This window comes from Panthera tigris, chromosome F2 (assembly GCF_018350195.1).
Source record: "Panthera tigris isolate Pti1 chromosome F2, P.tigris_Pti1_mat1.1, whole genome shotgun sequence".
Classification (NCBI taxonomy): Eukaryota; Metazoa; Chordata; class Mammalia; order Carnivora; family Felidae; genus Panthera; species Panthera tigris.
In genome coordinates, this window is record NC_056676.1 from 17,633,587 (window position 1) to 17,655,921 (window position 22,335).

Below are 22,335 nucleotides of genomic sequence, written 5' to 3' on the forward strand. Positions count from 1 at the left end.
GAGACCTGTAGGTGCTCAGTGCGTATTTGAATGAATAAATAACTGAATGAATATGGGATGATATGACATACTATGACATGAATATAGTTAGTGCAAATTAGAATAAGTTCAAGATCCAGGTACTTTCCCAAGGAGCAGCAGCCTGGAGAGAGTTCAGATCTAATCCCAGTTACTAGAAATTCATTCATTGGGAGATCACTGTTAAGTGGCAAGAAATCTAGTCTCTAGAGGGAAACATTTGCTGGCAAAATATTACAGAGAGGAAAAGCACATACTTTCTTCTCAGAGAAACTTCTTTCTGTTGGTGAGGGGTGGAGGCACTGGGGTATGGAAGAGAAAACCAGGTAAGAGGGCAGAATTATGCAAATAAATATATTAAGAAGTAGAGATTCATAACCTAGTTTTAGAGTAAATCTAGAATAGTTTTTAAAGTAATAAATTTTATAGATATTTAAAATTTTTTTAAATCACAATTTCATGTAAATATTTTTAAACTAATTTTTCTTTACACTACCTTCACATGCAGAAGTTGGTTGTCAACTGCTATGAGCTGATTAAGATTCTCCAGTATTTCTAAGTCTCTTATGTCATCAATATTATTATTGCTGATATTCAATATAGAGAGGGATTTCTGTAAGAAAAATAAATTAGCATTAGTAAACAGTCTAATTAAATACTATATATAGGAACCAGAAATCTTAATCTGTGAAAAATTTAAGATTTATCAGTTCAGGCTGTTTTGCTCTTTAGGTAAGAAAATTAAAATCCATGGAGATTTTGTTTCTATGCCATATGTTTTTTCAGACATAACTTTGGGACTTCAGTAATTGTGATATGACTTACTATTTTTGTCTAAAGTTCTTTCATAAGTCTCATTTTCCCTTTCCAGAATATAAAAGAGATTTATAGAAGAAAGAAGCCAGGAATCAATAAAGAAAAAAGATGCCCAGCAAACAAATGTTAACACAGTGTAGAAAAATGCTTATTTCAGTTTAAGCAAATTATCATTTTCTATTAAATATCACTAAGATTTGTACTTATGTAGGAAGAAACAGTTTTTGTCTGTTTTTTAAAATAGGAAACATAGGTAAGAATAAAAGAATATCTGGTTTTTATTTTTATCTCTCTCTCTATAGTTTCCTCTTGATAATCCACATGTTCAGAGGTACTTAAAATAATAATTAGCTAATTAACAAGAGGGATCAACATTGGCTGTTAGTGAGGACATAAATATACAATAGAGCAGCATTAAACCAAAGCCATCTTAAAATCTATGATGGCCCAGTAATCTCTACCAAGATTGAGTCTACCCACCAAGGCATCTATATAGCCAACTTTTAGATAATATACTTCTTGATACTTTTTAAGACTTTAAATACAGCTTAAAAGGATTATGCCTTATATTTAGAATTTTGGAATCTGCTTGAATCTTTGCAAAACTTGAGCAAACAAAAATGTTTTTAGTGGCATTTCATAATAAATGGCATTTCATAAAAAAGCCACCTCTGGCTTCTCAACTAATTGTGACACCTCCGCAATGTATCTGGGTGTCAGGTCACAGCTGGAGCATCAAATCTGGTACTCCCAGATCTACCTGCTTCTGATGAGGCAGAGCCACATGTAAGGCAGCCTACAATGAAATCAGAATCCAGCGAGAAGACAATTTATCATCATCATTATTCTCTAGGTTGTTTGAAATTTGCCAAATAATTGTCCATTACTTTCCTTAAACTTTTTCCTAAAATTTTGAATCATGATAATCGCTAAGTTTGAAATTATGAATGAATTGACATCTGGATTAGAACTTGATAATTTATGTAACTTTTTTATATCCTTCTTTTGATACTTTTAGTACCCTAGAGGCAGGCGTTATTATCCCAACTTTATAGCTGCTGAGTCTCTGAGAAATTATGTGAGAAAAGTTAGTTTTAGCCCTCAAATAAATTAACTGGCCATATAAACATACACAGTATGTATAATGTCCAAATATACCTTTGCCACCTTCCTGTTCCATTATAACTGTTAATCACTATATTCTTTGTCAGAATATTCAAATGCGGCCTTACTCCCAGAGAGTGAAGAGTTCTTGGATCAAACAGAAGCTTTTCTCCAAGGGGAAGCCTCTGACTCTCAACATGAAGCTCTCTTAGTCCTTCTAATCCTTCTAAACCTTCTATGACAGCAATATAATTGCTTCCCAAATACCTGCAAAATATAAAACAGCTTTATTTTTATTTATTTATTTATTTTTTTATTTGAGAGAGAGAGAGAGAGAGAGAGAGAGAGTGAGCATGTGAGCAGGGGAGAGTGCAGAGGGAGAGAGAGAGAATCTCAAGCAGGCTACATGCTCAACACGGAGCCTGATGAGGGGCCTGATGTCGGGCCCAATGCAAGACTTGATCCCATGACACTGGGACCATGACCTGAGCCAAAATCAAGAGTCAGATGCTCAACTGCTCAACTGACTGAGCCACCAAGGCATCCCAATATAAAACAATTTTAAATAGACATTCTGAGAACATCATGATCTGTAAACATAATGAAAACATAGTAACAATCACTGAGCTGTGTGAAAATTATACAAAGAATGCAGAAATATGTGGAATTTTCTCTTTACAATGAGCCAAAGAAAGGTTTATTTATATGATTCTTACACTTAATTTAATCTAAGAAATTATTTTTTTTTAAGTGAGAGAATTGGAATGGTCCTTATTAAATGATCTACCAGTACTCCTTTTATATGTTAGAGCACAGAAAAATCATGTGGGTAGTAGGTTTAAAAATGAAGGTTTTTAGGGGCGCCTGGGTGGCTCAGTTGGTTAAGCATCCAACTCTTGATTTTGGCTCAGGTCATGATCTCATGGTTCATGAGTTTGAGCCCCACGTCCGGCTGTGTGCTGATAGTGCAGAGCCTGCTTGGGATTCTTTCTCTCCCTCTCTCTCTGCTCCTTCCCTGCTCGTTCATTCTTGCTCTCTCAAAATAAATAAATAACCTTTTTTTAAAACAAAATTAAGATTTTTGGGCCTAACCCCAGAGATTCTCATTTGGCTATCTAGGTCAGAACCCAGAAATCTGCATTTTTTAAAGTGTTTATTCTTTTTTGAGAGGAGACAGAGAAAGAGAGAGTATGAGCAGGGGAGGGGCAGTGAGGGGGGACAGAGGATCTGAAGCAGGCTCTGCACTGACAGCAGTCAGCCTGATGTGAGGATCGAACTCAGGAACCATTGTGAGATCATCACCCGAGCTGAAGTTGGACGCTCAACCGACTGAGCCACCTAGGCACCCTGCCATCTGTGTTTTCAATAAGCATTTCCCTTATCTTCTTCCCATTTTGAGGTTCTTGGCCCACTTTTTGAGAAGGACTGATAGTTCTTCCAGTCTGGGAAAATAAATCTACCAGACTTCATTGAATTAAAATCATTATAGGCAGTAAATGCCTTTTTACACTCAAATCTAAATCAACGTTATCAACTCTCTGACCCTGCCCTTTAAGATGTGTGATTCTTAAAGACACAGAGCTCATTTGGTTTCCATGGAAAATCAAAAATCAAAATCAAAAAGTTTCCATGGAAACTTTTTTCCCCAGTTGAGCCTTTAAGGATGCTTTAGGTATCCTTATAAGTGGTTAAGACACCTTACTCTCCTGCAAAAGAAAAGTATGTCAGGCTTAATGAAACAAATTGCCAAGTATAACGCGTGTAACACTTTATTTTGCACTAATAATAGTACAAGAGAATAAAAATTGAGGCCTATTCCACAAAAGTGCAGATAATGGAAAGGTCTGCATGCAAAAATATTACTGTAATGATGGCAAACAATTATGTTACTTAAAAATAAAAGCACTAGGGGTACCTAGGTGGCTCAGTTGATTAAACCTCCAACTTGATTTCAGCTCAGGCCATGATCTCACAGTTGGTGAGATCAAGCCCCATGCTATCAGCATGGATACTGCTTGGCATTCTTCCTCTCTCTCTCTGCCCCTCCCAGCTCATGCGCGTGCGCGCGCACACACACACACACACACACACACACACACACACGAACTCTCTCTCGAAAACAAACATTAAAAAAAAAGCACTTACAGTTTTTCCAGTTTCTTTAATGACCTGAGGTTCTCTATACATGAAATACAATTGTTTTGTAGGTACAGGTGGGTCAGATTTGTAGCATAATTCAAGTTAGTGATTTCACTAATACGGTTATCATACAAGTATAAAACACTAAGACTTTTGCAAGGAGAGAGGTCTCCCTAAAAGGAAAACAAAAACAGGTTATACTTAATTTCTCCTGAAAACTTAGAAGTTTGTTTTTAAGAAAGTTTTCCACTTTCTGTACATTTCCTTAAGTTTAATATAATAGTGTATCTCTGTTCTTATTAGCACAGTAAAAACAAGACTAGAATGATTATAAAATTAGTTCTAGGTTTTAGTATCCTGTAACTATATCAGTAAAATTGTATTTGTTAAGAAGGATTTTCCTAGGGCAAGCAGTGTTTCTTGGAAGCAATTAGGTTTCTCTGGAAGTTGAAACATTTAACAAATTAATGCTTCAACATTGTAGAATAGAGATTAATCATTCTGTGGAATTAGAAGGAAGCTGTTATTTATAATACTGAAAATGGGAAGTCATTGGATATTCAAAAATAATAGATGAATAAATTATGATAGTACTATTGAAGGGAATACTGTTTAACCATTAAATATTGTTTAGTTTCCTTAGTAATATTTTATAGATCTCAAAATGAAAACAGTGCATTCAATATGACCCACTATTGTAAAATTATATGAATACATGCCTAGAAAAAAGACTGGAAGGACATCACCTACGTGTTAATAGTGGTTTTCTCTGCATGATAGGATTATAAGTTTCTTTTTTTATATATGTATTTATATTCGTGAACATCAGTTACTTTTGAGATAAGAAAATAATTAAAGGTATTTTTAAAAGTCTGCCATTCTTATGTGGGTGGTAGAGTAAGCCTAGAGTAAGTAGGCAAGAGCTAGAGTGAAGTTACACTCAAAAATACCTCAGCTTGGGATGCCTGGCTGGCACAGTCAGTGGAACACGCAACTCTTGATCTTGGGGATGTAAATTCAAGCCCCATGTTGGATACAGAGATTATTTAAGAAAAAAAAAAAACCTGAAAAAATCTCAGCTTTTATTAACAAGTTCTTTTAAAATATAACACCATCTTGGGGACTTATAAACTTAAGTTTATAAGTTATTCTTGGTGTGAATTATATATAATTGACCCTTATACAACATGGATTTGAACTGAACTGCATGGGTCCACTTACACATGGATTTTTTTTTTCTGATAAATACTATATAGTACTGTAATATATTTTCTTATTTTCTTAATAATGTTTTCTTTTCTCTAGCTTTATTTTAAGAATACAGTATATAATACACGTAACGTACAAAATATGTTAATTGACTTTATGTTATCAGTAAGATTTCTGGTCAACAGTAGGCCATTAGTAGTTAAGTTTTTTGGGAATTAAAACTTATATGAGGGCTTCTGATTGTGTTGGGTGACAGGGTATTGAGGAGTGTGGGGGTGTTGGTATCTCTAACCCTCATATTTTTCTAAGGTCAGCTGTACCTAGTTTGCTTTCCTCTTAACAAGGGTCATCTACACCAAAGGAGCACTGATTGTGACAGGACAAAAGAACAGCAGAGGCTGTCTGCAGAGGGCAAGTGTGTAATGGTATAATGATGTAGAGAGTTTTTTGGGCAATTGGATTCATGGGGAGAAGAATCACTAAGAAACTGGAAAGAAATACAGAATAGGAACTTGGTAGAGTCTGCAAAAAAAAAAAAGTCTTAATTGACACTTGTGCCTGGGGCTTTGTTATTTTTTTCATTCACTTGAAAAACATTTATTCAGCACTTAATATGGGTTAGGCACTGTGTTGGATGGGGGATTTAGAGTGATATGAACAAAATAGACATCATCTCGGCCTTTATGTACCTTATGTTTCTGAGAAAATTTCTCTCATGTAGTCTTTAGCATTTTATTGTAGACAATAGACATCAATACAAATGGCCTACAAGAATTATTGCTCCCTTTAAAGTTACCCACATTAAGGCCAACTTAACACAGAGAAAATACAGTGTCAGAATATATCCAAGTAAACAGTCTTGTCTGATATAAATGGCAGTATAACCTACATTTATATAATCAGTTAAATTATGTGTGAAAAAGATTTCACTGTTAAAGTTTTAAAATATGGTATTCATATAGTTCATTCTTACTACTTGATATGTTAAAAAACTCATATTCCAAGCAGCTGGAATTATACAAAAGCGTTATCTTTGAAATTGTTTTCCAACATAACACTTTCAATTCTAGTTTGCTACATAGAGTATTTCAGGGATAGATACATATATTTAGCACATAGATTTAACAATCACAATGATATATTTTGTAGAGATTTAGTTTTAATAATTTTAATATCATAAGCATGAAATTAAAATAAAAATACAATATACAGCTGACTAATCAAAATACAGTTGAGTATGATCAAAATATAGTTAATAAGGAGGTATTTTCTGAGACCAGTTTCTAAACTTTACATTGTTAATTATGTAAAAATAGGAAATTTAGAATTCTTACAATTGTATCTATATTTTTGTCTGAAAAATTTAGATGAGTTATTTTCTTCAGGTATCGTGAAGTGGTTTCTTCTTTTCGGGGTTTAAGATTGTTACTTTTGGCAATTAGATCCAAGGTTAGTCGAACCATGATTTCTCTATAAGTCAAACTCTCAGCAGTAGCTCTGTTCTGATACCATGTCAGGAAGCAGGTTTAACTATTGTTTTATGCTCAACTTTCTATAAAAAAAAAAAAAAAGCATTATGTACATGGCAATTTAGGAAAAATTATTTTGACTTGCTCTTTAATTTTCTCATGTAAAACTATTTGATAAACTACTTCAGAGACATTTTAAAAGGCATTTTCTAAGTTTATAGACTTAATTCTTCTTATAAACAGCTTAAAAAACCAAAATTAATTAAATATACAATGTTCATTCATTTCTATTTTTAATATTTTCCTCTCCCTAGTATTGAGTTGTTACTGTGGGCATCTTTTAAAGGATTTTTTTTCCCTGTCAAGGAGTATCATCTGATGTTTTCACATGAAGGCCCAGAGGTTGGTCTCTACTCAAGCTAGTGGCAGTTGAGAATGAGACCAGAATGGTCTTCTTTTCCTTTTTCCATAGAACCCATGGTGATCATATTTTCTAAACCCTCAAATCAGAACACATGATGTAAAAAACCTTGAGTATGCACATAGGACAGTGGGGCAAAATACTTGAAAATGGAGTTGGCCTTGAAATTGTTATAGCTGCAATCCACAAAGAGGCAACACAATGCAGTGTTTTTCAATCCAGACTGCCTGGGTTCACATTTGGTCCCATTGCTTACTGGTCAGGCAATCTTGGGCATGTTGCATCAGTTTCTTCCCCCCCCCCCCCCCCCCAGTGTCCCCCATTCACAATACAGACCAGGAAAAGGGCCTGGGCTGAGATGTTTATGGATGGGTTTACTCTGCCTCCTCTTTCTATACAGTGTAAGAACATAGCCTCATACGCACCAGGAGGCTACGTTACGTCTGTTTCTTATAAAATTAGGATAATAGTAGTACCTACTTCCTAGGGATATTGTGAAGATTACATGAGATAAAAATGTATAGAATATTCTGCACAGTGCCTGGTACATAGGTCAACAAATGTTTGCTATCACCATTATTGTTTCACTGTTTTGTTCACAGATAAGGTGAACACTATTTACTTCACTGTTTCACCTGGAATATATTAGGGCTGTTAAATAAGGGGAACATACTATCAAATAATTAATTAATTAATTATTGATTTATGTGAGAGATCCATATGTGGTCCATAAGTTTGAAGTAACCCATTTTTTTCCAACCATCACAAAACTGTGATAAATAACCACAGTTTTGTAAAATTTATTGTCTTTTTAAAATATAGTTTAAAACTGAGCATTCTTTTTCTAATATATCTGGAATTTTACCAGCCAAACACCTCAGTTTGTGTAGTATTCTGGACATGAAATCAATGCTTAGGAGGAAAGTGAATTCAGTAGAAGATAAATTCAGTTTGCATTATCACATATTGACATATAACTACCCAGGCTATATTATATAAAATGCCCACAATAAAATATTTGAAGATATGGAATGAATCATTTTATTTCAAAATACAAAATGTAATCTGTAGAATAAAATCACTGAATTTTCATAGATTTTTGAAATTTTCATGAATTCATTATTTTTAACAAAAATTTAAGATTATTGTTTACAGATCAAATTTCAAGCATGACAATAATATTCTGAACAAAGTTTCTAGTTAAGTAAAAATAACTTTTACTAATATTGCCTTAAAAATATTTCATGATGAAAGTTTAAAGAATAACACCCACACTCGTGGACCTACAGGTAATCTTAAATATCAAAGGTTATAAATACACTTGTATTCCCTTTATGCCTTTCTTCCTATTCTTTTTTTTAAGTTTATTTATTTTGAAAGAGAGAGCAGGGGGAGGGGCAGAGAGACAGGAAGAGAGAGAATCCCAAGCATGTGAGGCTCAGAGTCATGAATCTCGAGATCCTGACCTGAGCTGAAATCAAGAGTCAGTTGCTTAACCACCCAGGTACACCACCCCCCTCCTTCTCCCTATTCTCTTATTTTTAGAGTTTAGAATTAGATGTCTCTATTCATGTCTTTATACTTTTACTACAGATGTATGTATATCTAAACAATATATAGTACTTTTTAAAACATTTTTACAGTCATAAATGGTATTATTATTTTTTAATGTTTATTTTGGAGAGACACACATACACATACACACAGAGCATGAGCAGGGGAGGGCAGACACACACACACACACACACACACACACACACACACACAGAATCTGAAGTAGGCTCTAAGCTCTGAGCTGTCAGCACAGAGCCTGATGCAAGGCTCGAATCCATGAACCATGAAATCATGACCTGAGCCAAAGTTGGACCCTTAACCAACTGAACCATCCAGGTGCCCCATAAATTGTATTATTTTGATTCCAACTTTCTTTTTTTGCTTAATGTTTTGTTTGTTAGAATCATCAAAGTTGATGTGTATAGCTCTGGAATATTTGCATTGCTGTGAATATTCTATTGTAAGGAATTTATTTCTTCTAATGATAGATCTTTGGGTGGTGTTTTTTTCTTCATTTGCAATGTTGCTTTTATGGTTCTTGTATACCTGTCATTTTTAGCACATATGCAAGAGTTTCTTTAGGGTTTAAAACTAGGGATGGCTATTTCTGGGTTGCACATTTTCAACTTTACTATGTATTGTCAAATTGTTCTCCAAAGGAGTTTTACCACTGGCAGCTAAGAGAGTTCCTATTGCTCTACTATGCAGTCAACATCAGTGTCAGCACTTGATATTGGCAGTCTAAATTACTGCCAATCTGATGGGTGTGAAATGATAATATCATTGCTTTTGTTTTTTTCTCAGATCTTTTTATATATAAAAAAGGGATTTGAAAACAGCCAGATCAATAGTCTCATCTCATTATGTTTTAATTTGCCATTCTGTAATTGCTAGAGATTGAGGGTCTTTTCCTGTTTATTGCCATATGAAGTTCCTTTTCTGTTAGTTGTGGTTTCTTATATTTTTCCCATGTTGACTTATGGGTTGTGTTTTTATAAGTAATTTTTATTTTTATTGAAAGATTTTTTTTTTTAATTTGAGAGAGAGACAGAGAGAGTGCATGTGCATGTGCGAGTGGAGGAGGGGCAGAGAGAGAGGGAGAGAGACTCCCAAGCAGGCTACTCACTGTCAGTGCAGAGCCTGATGGGGTGCTCAGTCTCATGAACCAGGAGATCATGACCTGATCTAAAATCAAGAGTTGATGCTTAACTGACTGAGTCACCCAGGCACCCCTATAAGTAATTTTTAGATACACTTATATTTTTATCAGATACCAGTATTTTGTTGATTATACATGTAGCAAATATCCATTCCCTGACTTTAGTTTGTTTTTCCTCCTTTTTTTTCTCCTAGTTTGTGTTTAATGGCATCTTCTAAAAAACAGAAGCTATATATTTTTTTCATGTAGTCAAATGTATCATTTTTTTGCTCATGTTTTATGCTTTTTGTGGCTTATTTAGTAACCCCTTCCCTATCCACATTTAAGAGAAAGACCTTTTTTTTTTCTTGTAAACATGTTTAGTTTTGCTTTGCTTTGTAAATTTTGTCTGCATTACTGTGATCAGAAGCAGCAATCAGTGCTCAGAGGACAGATCCTTGATATTTGGTGGCTAGTATGTTTTTTGCCCATTTTGGCTTCTACAAGCTATATGTAAGGTACTCTAGAAACCCTGCTACTGGGTTGTGTGTAGGGGATGGATAGTTGCTGTAGAACTGAAATTGACCAAAATTTATTTCAGTTTATTGTCTAAGCCTTCTCCTGGAAGTTGTTAGCCTTCAGTAGACTCCAGGTTCCAAAATACTTATATCAGACAGATTCTGCCAGTGCAGTTGTTGTCTAGGTGGGGAAACAGTTGCTTCCTACTCTGCCATGTTCCCAGAATCCTTTCGTCCTTAACTCTTTCATACACATTTTAAAAATCAACTTCTTGGGGTGCCTGGGTGGCTCAGTCAGTTAAGCGTCTGACTCTTGGTTTTGGCTCAGGTCATGATCTCATGGGGTCATGGGATGGAGCCACACATCAGGCTCTGTGCTGACAGCATGAGGCCTGCTTAGGATTCTCTCTCTCCCCCTCCCATTCTGCCCCTCCCCTGCTGGTGCCAGCATGCATGTGTGCTCTGTCTCAAAACAAACAAACAAACAAACAAACAAACAAACAAACTTAAAAGAAAATCAACTTGTTATGTTCCATGAAAAATCCTGTCAGGATTTTGTTAGGAATTGCACTGAATTTATAAACCATTTGTGAAGCACCAACACATCTCTAATATTGAGACTTCTTTTCCATCACTATGGTATGCCTCTCTATTTTAGGAGTGCTGCTTTAATGTAGTTTTATAATTTTCTTGTAATTAAGGCCATGCATAAGTTTTTTAAAGTCATTTTTAGGGATTATATATTTTTGTTGATACTGCAAGTGACATTCTTTTAGGAATTACATTCTCTAGAGCTTGTGTATAGAAATGCAATATTTTAAGAAATATTTGAAATATTTAAAATATGATTTCTTTACCCATATTTTAAAATTTTAGACCCTTTTCTGGAAATTTCAAATATCACTTTTACACTGATAACCGGTGAAAATGCACATCTTAAAGTGGCTGTACACCCCAGGATTTCTCTCATAGCTGAGGCAGGAACTGCCATACAGGTGGCCATACAGGAGCAATCCTGTACTATGATGGGGGTGATGCCCTGTGGGGGTAATTTTTACACATGGAAGACAGTAGTCTCAATTATTTATTTTCCCTTCTTTCTTTCCCCCATGCACTTTTAGGAGACACAGCCATTTCAAAGGGTCTCTCTGAAAACAGCTCTGGTCTTTTGGGTTACATACTGGGTTGTGTTTGTTTTTCCATCTCTTTCTCATTCCCTTTTTCCTTCTGTACTACTTCCCTAAAATTAACAACCCCCTCCCCCACAAAATGTGTTATTATATGAATTTTTGCTTCAGGCTCTGTTTTCTAACCTGGGCTAAAAGAGAAAATTTGGATCATCTGAATCGTCATGAATGACCATGCTATCTATAAATGGATTTTGGCTCTAGGTTCCAGTACACAAAGTGGTGTTTGTATAGAAATAAATTTGATTTTCTCAGATAACTAGGACAGTAAAGAGGCAGATGTGATATAGAAATGAAATATTTATTAAACCAAGGTAAGGGCAATGGACCTCATCAACAAGCTATAGGAAAACATTCCAGGAGCTTGAATATGGAAAGGGATCCCAGTAAGTGAATAACACACAATAATAGAGACTTAACTCAAAAGAACCTGCATTGTAGCAGTCATATCCACACGAAGATTTAATTTCATTAAAACACCACCATTCATTTTATTAATGTAATATTAATTTAAACTTTATTGGTATTGTAGTTTGTTTTAGAGATATTATAACCTTCAGGTGTTTAAATTGAACCTAGTTTGGATTTGGATACATTTTAGAACATTATAACAAAAGTAATTAAGTCAACATTTGTGGGGTGTCCTTGCTTTTCTTTTAAAAGAGGTTCATTATTTTCTAAAGTGTGTGAAACTACTTTTTCATAATTTTTCCCTACTAGATACCTGTTATCTCAGGATTCCCCTTGCTAGGATATCTCTGTCTGGATTGCCAGTGGGAGACAGTTTAGAGCTGCTTTACAGGCACTCTGGGAATCCATTTTAGTGGACCCCTTGGCTTAAATTATCCTTTGGGGCTCCCACAGGCTACCGGCAGTAGATGTTTCCGATTTTAGTTTGTGTATTTTCCTTTAGCGAGCTCCAGGCTCACTGGCTTCCCAAAGCTCAAAATCGCGGGGTTCCGCTCTCAGGCTTTTTTCCCCCTTTACAAACTCATACCCGCGCAGATCCCACTCCCTCACTCCGCGGCCACCCCTTCACCCGTGTCTCCCTTCTCTAAAGCGGTTTCTCAGCCTTGCCTGAGTCTATTTGTTTAAAATACAGACTTTCAGATTGATTTTCTGGAAACTCTAGATGTCTAGAGATAAGGCTCAGGGGTCTTCATTTTAACCAGTAACCCAGGAAGGTCTTACTTACTGGCAGACAAGTTTGAGAAACGTGGCTTTATGGTTTCTTCAGCCCCCAGACTTCTTCCCTGAAGGCACCTCTCCCCTTGCGGGAGGAACTGAGTCTGGAAGTCAGGTTTGTAAATTTCCTCAGTGCCTCGTTCCTCCGCAGCCTTGGTGCGGTTGCCAGGCGACCCAACGCTCTTCCTAGGGCAATGGCTTCCGGGAAATCTCGCGCGAGGTGTCTGGAAGCGTCAGGTCTGGCGCTGGTCCCTGTGACACTGGTCCCTCTCTGTGACGTGGCGGCCAGAGTTTGATGGCGACTAGATTGGGTCTGAATGAAGCTAGTTTGGTGAGGTCGTGAGGCATCGGTCATGTTAGCGGTTTAGTTGAACCAAACAGTAGCCAGAACAATTTTTTGCAGGCCACAATTTCCCCTTCTTACTAGATGATCCTTCTATCAGCTTTAAACGTTTCAGTGCCCAATAACCACCTTTTCCCAGCAACAGACCAAAGTATAGCGCATACTCCACCCTTTCTTCAGGAAAAGAAAAAAAAAGTCTTTAGGGTGACATTCTACTTCGTTCATCATGACCAGCTTCGCTGCTTGCTTCTTGCCCTCTATTCTCCAGTATTCTGACACTTGGCCCAATACGCCCTGTTTTAAAAGAAATTTCCCTTCGTCTCATAGCTTTTCAAAGTAGCAATAGGGCACACTTTATTTCCTCCTTAATTCTTATTTTCCCTTTTGAGTTCCAAGGACCCAGCTTGGAATTAGCACATCCTTTCTGAAGCTTTCCTATGTACTCAATCTTGTTAAGTGTTTCTCTTTTCCGCCCCCCCCCCAGGATATATTAAATTCTTTAACATAGCATTTAACATGTTAGTATATATTTGTTACCTATTAATTGTATCCAATAAGCTGGTAAATTCTTTGAGGGCAAGGATTATGTCTTTAACTTCACTATTTCCAGGACTTGGCAAAAAGTGCCTTGTACATTAGCAGTCACTCTATAAATGTTTGTAAAATGAATAATTTATAAGTGAAGGGGAAGAATAGAACAAGGAACTGACATTTACAGTGGATAGACTGGCAGTCATTAGGGATATGGTAAATTGAGCAGTCTGGATGTAAGAAACAGTGCAAGCCGGAAAACAGTAACACTTGTGATATTGGTGGGATGGGGGTAGGGGTATGGGTGGTGTAGGTGTGGGGAAAGGTGGAAAGTTGTTATTGCTGTTCCTTGAGCAAAGAAGCATCAGAGTAGAAGACTGTTAGAGTTGCAAGGCAACTTAGTGCCCATGTGTACTGTCCAACTTGTCATGTTGCAGATAAGGAGACTCCCAGGCCTAGAGGGAGGAAAGAAATATGCTACAGGTCACATCTGAGGTGACAGAGAGGGGCTTTACCCTTGGGCTCCTGATTTCACCCTAACCCTAACCCTAACCCTAACCCTAACCCTAACTCTAACTCTAACCCTAACCCTAACCCCTTTTCTTATATCTCATTGACCTAGAAGAAAAGATAGGGGGATATGGACAGATGAACCCTTATCCCGTTCAGGACATTGTTGCTAAAGTCCAGTTGTGAGGCAGTTTCAGCCTGGATTAGGTTGAAGGCAAAGGAAGTGGCAAGGAATGAACAAATTTAGGAGGCATCTTGAAACATGATTTAACAGAGATTTATAGGATAAAGGGAGGAAGAAGTTGAAAATAATTCCTGGGTATTAGCTAGGATAAAGGAATGATAATGGAGAAAGAGGAGAGGTAGCAAGTAATTTGAGGGGAACTCAAGGAGTTTGGTTTATACATGCATGTTAAGTGTGAAGTGAGGTTTAATAGTTTCCAGCATAGAACTAATCATTGAAACCATGAGGTCATAAATGGCAGTGTGGGAGAAGGTAGGGAAGTGAGAAATAGCAAGTCAATAACTAGGCCAAGTAGTTTGGATGGAAGAGAGAAGCAAAGCTGGTTAAGATGTCAGAGTCATCAGAGATGAGATTTGTTCTGAGGAGAAATAATAATTCAGTGATTCATAAATTAACAATTTAGATTCAGATATAGGAGAGTTTGAGGAGGAGGGGTACCTAAAGAATAAAAAGCTACAGGGATGCCTGGGTGGCTCAGTTGGTTAAGTGTCTGACTCTTGATTTCCACTCAAGTCACGATCTCCTGGTTTGTGAGTTCCAGATCTGTTGGGCTCTGCGTTGACAGTGAGGAGCCTACCTGGGATTCTCCCTCTCTTTGCCCTTCCCCCATGAGTGTGTGCACTCTCTCAAAATAAATAAACTTAAAAAGAGAGAGAATATGTGAGATATAATCCCTGTCTAGTGGCACACAGTGTTAAACAATAATCTGTGTATTTTCCAATGTGGCAGTAATTTGGCAGACCACAAGAAATACTTGTCTCCAGTGACACGTTTAGTGTAAAGTACTCTAAGATTTACACTTTGACAGATGCTGGTAAATTTGTATTTGCAAAAGAAATGTTGTGAAGTCTTGAGAATCATTTTAAAAGGCACTCTTGGGCCAAAAAAAAAAAAAAAAAGGCACTCTTGGAAGAATAGTGCTATGAAGCACATTTTAAAAAGTCTCCACTGGAGTTTCCAAGTAACTTTAGTTAGAGCAAGTAACTTGCGCTCTTTGATAGGACAAACTGTCATTTAGGAGGGCCCTACATGGCAAAGAACTGAACATGACATCTAGCCAATGGCCAATGAGGAACTGAGACCTATTGTTTAAGTTTGGAAGTCAATCATGCCCCAGTTGAGCTTTTAGATGGAACCTTATCCCTGGCCAACACCTTGATTGAAGCCTTACGAGAGACCCTGAAGGAGAGGACCCAAACTCCTGACCCATGAAACCTGTGAAATAATAAAAGTATATTGTTTTAAGCCACTAAATTTTGGGGTAATTTGTTTTGCAGCAATAAATAATACAGGGAGCAATGGAAAATTCCCTTAAGCAAGGAAGAGATGCTTAGAAATTTGGGTCATGATTCTTATTTTTATAGGATATTTGGAAAGGAAATAAAGTGATTACAGAAAGTTTTAGTTTAGGTGGAATGAAAAGTTTCTTAACAAATATCCATTTATAGAAGCTGCATTTGTAGAATAGTACAAAGAAAACCCTTTGCTTATGGATGAGGCAGTTTCCATTCAAGGTATTACTCCTGATTTCTGTAACCTGGGGATGATCATTTAATTAAGAGCTTCATGGCCTACTAATGCCATGATGTATACAATATGGGAACTAATAACAAACAACTTTTATTTATTTAAAAATGTTTAAAAAAATTATTTATTTTGAGGGAGTACAAGAGTGTGTGGGGGGGGGAGAGGCAGAGAGAGAGAGAATCCTAATCCTCCCTCTCAGTGAAGAGCCTGAGGCAAGACTCGATCTCAGGAACCATGAGATCATGACCTGAGCTGAAATCAAGAATTGGTCACTTGGGCACTAGGCGGAGGCCACTGCACAGATCGGACTTCGCTTGCTTGTGCACCTCCTTTGCAACTATGACTGACAAACCTGATTTGGCTGAGATTGAGAAATTTGATAAGTCGAAACTGAAGAAGACAGAAACGCAAGAGAAAAATCCACTGCCTTCAAAAGAAACGATTGAACAGGAAAAGCAAGCAGGCAAATCGTAATGAGGCACGCGCCACCAGTATGCACTGCACATTCCACAAGCATTGCCTTCTTATTTTACTTCTTTTAGCTGTTTAACTCTGTAAGATGCAGGGAGGTTGGATCAAGTTTAAATGACTGTGCTGCCCCTTGCCACATTGAGAACTACTGACAAACAAAGGCGCCTACCTCTCCCATCTGCTTGTCTGACTGGCAGCAAAGGAAAAGAACTTGCATGTTGGTGAAGGAAGAAGCTGGGTGGGAGGACCAGAGAAATCTAAAAACCAAGCTGGTTCAAGGTGTCCTACAGGCTGTAAAATGCAGTTTAATCAGAGTGCCATTTTTTTGTTCAAATGATTTTAATTATTGGAATGCACAATTTTTTTTAGTATGCAAATAAAAAGTTTTAAAACCTGGAAAAAAAAAAAAATTGGTCACTTAACCTACTGAGCCACCCAGGTGCCCCAAGAAATAATTTTTAAAAAACTTAGTAACTGATTTCTGTCATTTGTTATATTATATATTCTATAATTGTAAATGATTTGTACACAGGTTATATATCAAAATCAGTGAAATATCTTGTATACCTGTATACTTTATTTAGTTGCTTTATTTATTTGACTTCTCTCTGCTTTATTTTAGGTCAGCTTGTTTGAAAAGAGCTCCTTTCCTTTATGCTTGTTTTTGAAAATGGCTGGTGCTTTTTTGCTAATGTGTGGCCCTTTCCATATTTCCATAATGGTGACCCTTGATTGAAAAACAATTTTTTTCCACTCTTGTTTTAAATCTATTAAAATTTGAGAAAAAGAAATTTGAGAAAAGAGATTTATTTTATAGTGATTGCACAGTGTAACAAAAGTCAATTTCCCATACAAAGACATGAACCCATTTAATCTTGTCATTCTAAAAACACATATTGTTAATGTTTCTTAAAAAGTTGAAATGTCCATTGCATTTGTTTCTTCACTGAACAAATATTCACCAAGTACCTGCCATGTGCCATTGTTCAAGGTGCTGGGGATACAGAAGTTAGTTAGACCAAGTCCCCAGGCTGTTGGAGCTTATATTCTAGTCAGCGGAGAGAGGCAGTGAAAAAGTAAATAAATCAATGACCAAGATAATTTCAGATTGTGGTACAGTCTGTGAAAGAAATAGAGTGAAACTGGGGTGGAAGGAGGGAAGGAGAGAGGTGTTATCTTAAGATGAGATGGCAAGGCCTCTCTGAGGAGGCAGAATTTGGACAGAGACTTGAAGGCTGAGGAGACTAACAAGCAAGGCCTGAGTGCCTGCAAGGAAGTGTTCCAGGCCTGAGAAACACCAGTTTGAGGGCTTGGGGACAGGGGTGGGGAGGAGTGTGGTGTGTGGTGAGTGTTGAAGAACTGGATGAGCTTAAGGACCCAGAGGACAGTGTTGCTGGATCCTTTTGAGGAGGGGGAGGGAGAGAATGGAATGAAAGCAAAACAGGAATCCATCAGCCCTTAGGCCACAGTGTGAAATTTGGATTTTGATATATAGCAGCATTTAACCCATAAGGCAGAATGTAAAATTTCCCTTTGTTTTTAGGAAAAACTAATTTTATTATATTTAAAATTTGAATGAAAGAACAGTTGTCACTTTATTAAAATTTGAAATTCAAAATCTTGATTGAAATGTAATGTTATATGGTATTATCAAAGGTGCTCTTAGAAATTTGATAGCAAGAGCCTGAGAGTTAGAAAATAAAATTTCTATTTGTGCTCCCAATTCTCATATTTAATATATAGCTTTAGATCTGGGGATAGCTAGAAGTTCATTGTGTTGTTGTCTGTCTAAATAAATTACTATTTCAATAGTTAATAGTTCCTTAGTTTTAAGTGATGTAGTATTTTACCTAAATATTAAGACCATTTAGAATGTTTAAAAATATTCTCCCCTGAAAAGTGGTGTTGATTTGTAATTCTCACATTGGTGACAGATCAACTTTTCTGACGTTATAGAACATTTCAGATAGTTATAATTATTCAACCATGATTGTGTCCTCATAATGTCAGATCATAAATTAAATTTCTTATTTATCCTAATTTGTGTTACTTTATTTAAGCCCAGGATATTAAGATAATAGCCTCAAGTATACTGGAAACACATGCAAGAAACGATAGATGGATTACATAGAAGTTGAAGGAAAGGATTAAAGCTAAATACATGCATGTTTTAAAGGATTTATCTGATATCATAAATACAGTACAAATGATAAATGCAAATAAATTTAGTACAAATAACAAATTGAACTGAATATGAGGATGTGGTATGGGGTAGTAAATTCTAGGAACAAAAACGGAGCTATTTAAATCAAACATTTATTTGGAGATGAGCTTTTATCAGCTAATTTTTCAGGAAGGTAAATAATTTAAAGTTATGACTATTAATGATAAACATATTCATAGTTATGTGATAGATATTTATAATTCTCTATAATCTAACATAAAGGTCACAGAGCCCTATTCTGAACAATATACTTCTTTATGCATATGCCTCTTAGGTTATGAGAAGTACAACTGTAGTTCATCAAAATGTGCCCCAAGGCACAATACCATTTTACTCAGTCATTAGTAAGGTTAGCATAATTGCTTAGTATAATCCAAAGAAAATATGAGTACTGACATCAGGGACTCTCCAATTTGTTAGGCAATTGTTCCATAATTTTTGGCACCAAGATAATCCACATGTTGAAAAAGCAATTAATCATTGGTGCTAGTTATCAAGCTGTGATTTTAGCTATTTCCTCCCAAATTTGACCCCAAATGACAGAGTTCCTTATTTTATTTTTGAAATATTCTGATTTCTGAGATCAAAAGTTTAAATATGCCAATCTGGTTATAGTTGAGCTTTGTGTTATTAGTTTTCTAAAATAAGTAGATCATAACTTTATCTTTACAAAGGTAGATGGTATTTCTTCCACTAATATTTGGATAAAAGGTTTAAAAAAGTTTAGAAACTTACAGACTGGTTACCTCAGAAGAAATTAATTAAAATCCTTAAACTAGCATTTTCGCCCCAAGAAGGTAAATTTATTTGCTGTTGGAACTTGTATCGAAAACAGGCCAAAACAAGAGAACACACAATTAGATTTTCAATTTTCTAACTAGTATTTTGCAAACACAGTGGTACAGATACATCAGTTACTAAATAATGAAAGTGAATGAAATAAATACCTCATCATAATTTTAACATTATCACCTTTTACTTATTTTATGTAATAAGGATGAATAAAAATAACAGCTGCCATTGTGTCTAATATATTTTCCTATCTTCAAAAAAACAATACCCAAACAACCCCTGCCCTCACATTGTCCACCAATGTATGTCTTTGGTGTTTATAGTTAAAACAATCCAGAAATATAGAAAGAAACCTTGGAAATTCAATAGTCTCTGTTCAGTTCAGTTTATTCAGCTACATGTGGATACAGTGCAGGCTTCGCAATATAAATGAACTCCTCTCTGCATGCATGACTTACGCATCTGTACCTCATCACTCATATAAGAGTTTTTGGAAACTCTGAACCTCTGCAATATGCAGCACTCCAACTCTCAGTTTCTGTGATTCATTGTTGCTTATGCTCTTGCTCTTCTGTGTTTATTTTCCATACGGCTGTGCTGTTGGTCAGTTTATTATTACTATTGTGCAATGCAGTGATTTTTCAAAATTCTGAATACCAGGTAGTCCTACTAATTTGTGACAACAATCTTCACACTTGATCCCTCAAATGGACCACATGATGTTTGGTCTCAGAACTTATTTTCCAAATTCAGAAACAATGGAGCACAAATGGCTTCTCTTCCCATTGGTTCTTTGTTCTTGGCAGTACTGCTGATTTCAAAATAACAGCATGTGTGGTATCTTATTGTTAATCAATAAGTAAACCTGTAGAATGAAGAACTCACTTCATAATTGGACATTGTAACCAAAAAATGGTAGTAAATGCATAAATTCTCAATAATGTATAGCACTGCTGAATTGTTTTGAACAAGAACCTAGAGATGCTAAAACAATATGGAAAATTTGGAACACCCTTGATTCCGGGATCTTGCTGTATGTATTCTTGACTGGTCCCAATCCCCATTCCATATCCACTGACTTCTCTATCTCTGCTCCAGCCTGTGCTTGGCTCCAGTCTTATTATTTGGACATTGGGATTAAGTTTTTGATGACGAGTGACATTTCCTGTATAATATCACCAAAGACCTTGAGAAATTATCTCCAAAAAAAAAAAAAAAAAAAAGGAAACTTAACAAAAAACAGACTTCACTTAGAAAATGCTCTTTTCAGCTCCTGAATAGCTCAAGACTGTAAGATAATACTTTGCAGGAAAAGGCAACCCCAATTCACAACTTAGTTTCTGAATGATGGCTGCAATTAAACCCTGATTTCCTAAAAGCAAATTAATCTAAATTCGAGCATTTATGCCAAAAGTGATCATGAAAATATATTACAAAGGATCTTGCTTTTTAATAAAGCAAATACATTTACAACAAAGTGCAAATGCTCCTTTCTGGGTCATTTTTTGCTGGATTGGACCATTGAGTAGAGGGGACATTTTTGGTTGCCTCTGTAGTATCCATTTAATCTCTCAGTGTATAGTGGTCATACATTTTGGGTATTACTAATCCCATTCCTACCTCCCGGTGTGGCCCTTAATTGGTTTAAACCAGTCTCTATATGTAATCTCAGGGGTGAGCTAGTGATCCATTTGACCAGAGTGAACTTAGAATCTTATTTTGACAATCACGAGCAGCTTTCACCCTAACTGGATGGTGTGGTGGGTAGCCAGCGTGAGGGAATCCAGCTTTAGGTTTAGGTCAACATGTGGAAGGCAGAGCTGAGAACCGCAACAGGAAGCCTAATCCAACTGTGCCTAAACCAAATATGATTCTGGACTCAGGTGAGCCAACAAATCCTTTTTGTTTAAGCAACTAGATTTAAAAAATATGTATTTGTTTGTTCTGGGAAGAGCATAAGCGGGGGGAAGGTAGAAAGAGGGGGACAGATGATCCAAAGCAAGCTCTGTGCTGACAGGCTGATAGCAGCGAGCCTGATGTGGGGCTTAAACTCACGAACACATGAACTGTGAGATCATGACATGAGCTGAAGTCGGACATGCTCAACCAAGCCACCCAGGTGCCTCAGCAATTGGATATTTTTATGTGTATATGTGTCTTACTTCCAGTCAAGGCATCATTACTGAAATGTGGAGATTTCTCAAAATGAGTCCAATGAAGTTAGGACTGAAATACTTTCTTTTCCTAGTAATTGTTATTATAGGCATTTTCCATAACACGAAGGTGTCTTGTTTAGGTCATGAATGTCAAATTAAATGTGGATTAACTGTATTTAAATCTTAGAATGAAAGCTCCTAGTATGTTTTCATGGTGACTCCAATGACTCCTTATTCTTTCATGTCAAAAACTTAACCATTCAGCCCTGTCATTGTTCCTAAAGGTATTGCTGAAGACTGTGGCAGTAGATTGTTTTGGCTGCTTGTTGAGTGCAGTCATTTTTTCTTAAAGGGTATAAAAATGGAGGTCAGTTTGAACCATGTGAAATTGGGGATACCTGCTTTTATATAGAGTTACAAAATAATGGGTACCTGGCTGGTTTAGCGGGATCTCGGGGTCATCAGTTCAAGCCCCACATTGGGCATAAAGATTACTTAGAAAAAAAAAAAAAATTAAAGGGTTACAAAATGAAACCAAAATGCTAACATCACATCAACCATTGGAAAATGTATTTGGATACTAGTATTAATGGGCTTCTTCATCTTACCATAGACTACCTCATTGCTAAACCCAATGGAAAACTTTTAGGCTTTGTTTTCCTTGACCTTTTTGGCAGTGTGTCAGGTCATGGGTAAATTACTTAAAAGTTTTCTGCTCCTGTGGTCTCGTTTTCCTCTGCCGATTTTCATATTTGATGTTTCCATGATTTGTCTTCTTT

General features: G+C 36.3%; 2 protein-coding genes and 1 non-coding gene across 5 annotated transcripts in view; 1 reads left to right on the forward strand and 2 right to left on the reverse strand.

The window, feature by feature from the left end:
• Positions 1–12,966, reverse strand: part of PPP1R42 (protein phosphatase 1 regulatory subunit 42) — a 52,454-nt gene extending 39,488 nt beyond the window's left edge. For 2 of the 3 annotated variants that reach the window (XM_042972860.1, XM_042972861.1), the window contains exons 1-6: positions 12,769–12,966; positions 6,621–6,838; positions 4,084–4,250; positions 2,067–2,205; positions 515–631; positions 276–320 (exon numbers count right to left, since the gene is read on the reverse strand). In XM_042972860.1, coding sequence (XP_042828794.1) covers positions 276–320; positions 515–631; positions 2,067–2,205; positions 4,084–4,250; positions 6,621–6,749 — 597 coding nt within the window. In that variant the 5' untranslated portion in view covers positions 6,750–6,838; positions 12,769–12,966. The remainder of the gene's footprint in view (positions 1–275; positions 321–514; positions 632–2,066; positions 2,206–4,083; positions 4,251–6,620; positions 6,839–12,768) is intronic. The other variant, XM_015536913.2, reaches the window with a different exon arrangement.
• Positions 7,487–7,610, reverse strand: LOC122235172. Its single transcript, XR_006213306.1, has one exon. It is a non-coding gene; the product is annotated as a small nucleolar RNA SNORA51 (small nucleolar RNA).
• A 3,191-nt stretch (positions 12,967–16,157) lies between the features above and the next one.
• On the forward strand, positions 16,158–16,761 carry LOC102970412 (thymosin beta-4-like). Its single transcript, XM_042972864.1, has one exon. The coding sequence runs from the start codon at positions 16,253–16,255 to the stop codon at positions 16,385–16,387; it is 135 nt and encodes a 44-aa protein (XP_042828798.1). The 5' UTR covers positions 16,158–16,252; the 3' UTR covers positions 16,388–16,761.
• The last annotated feature ends 5,574 nt before the right edge of the window (positions 16,762–22,335 follow it).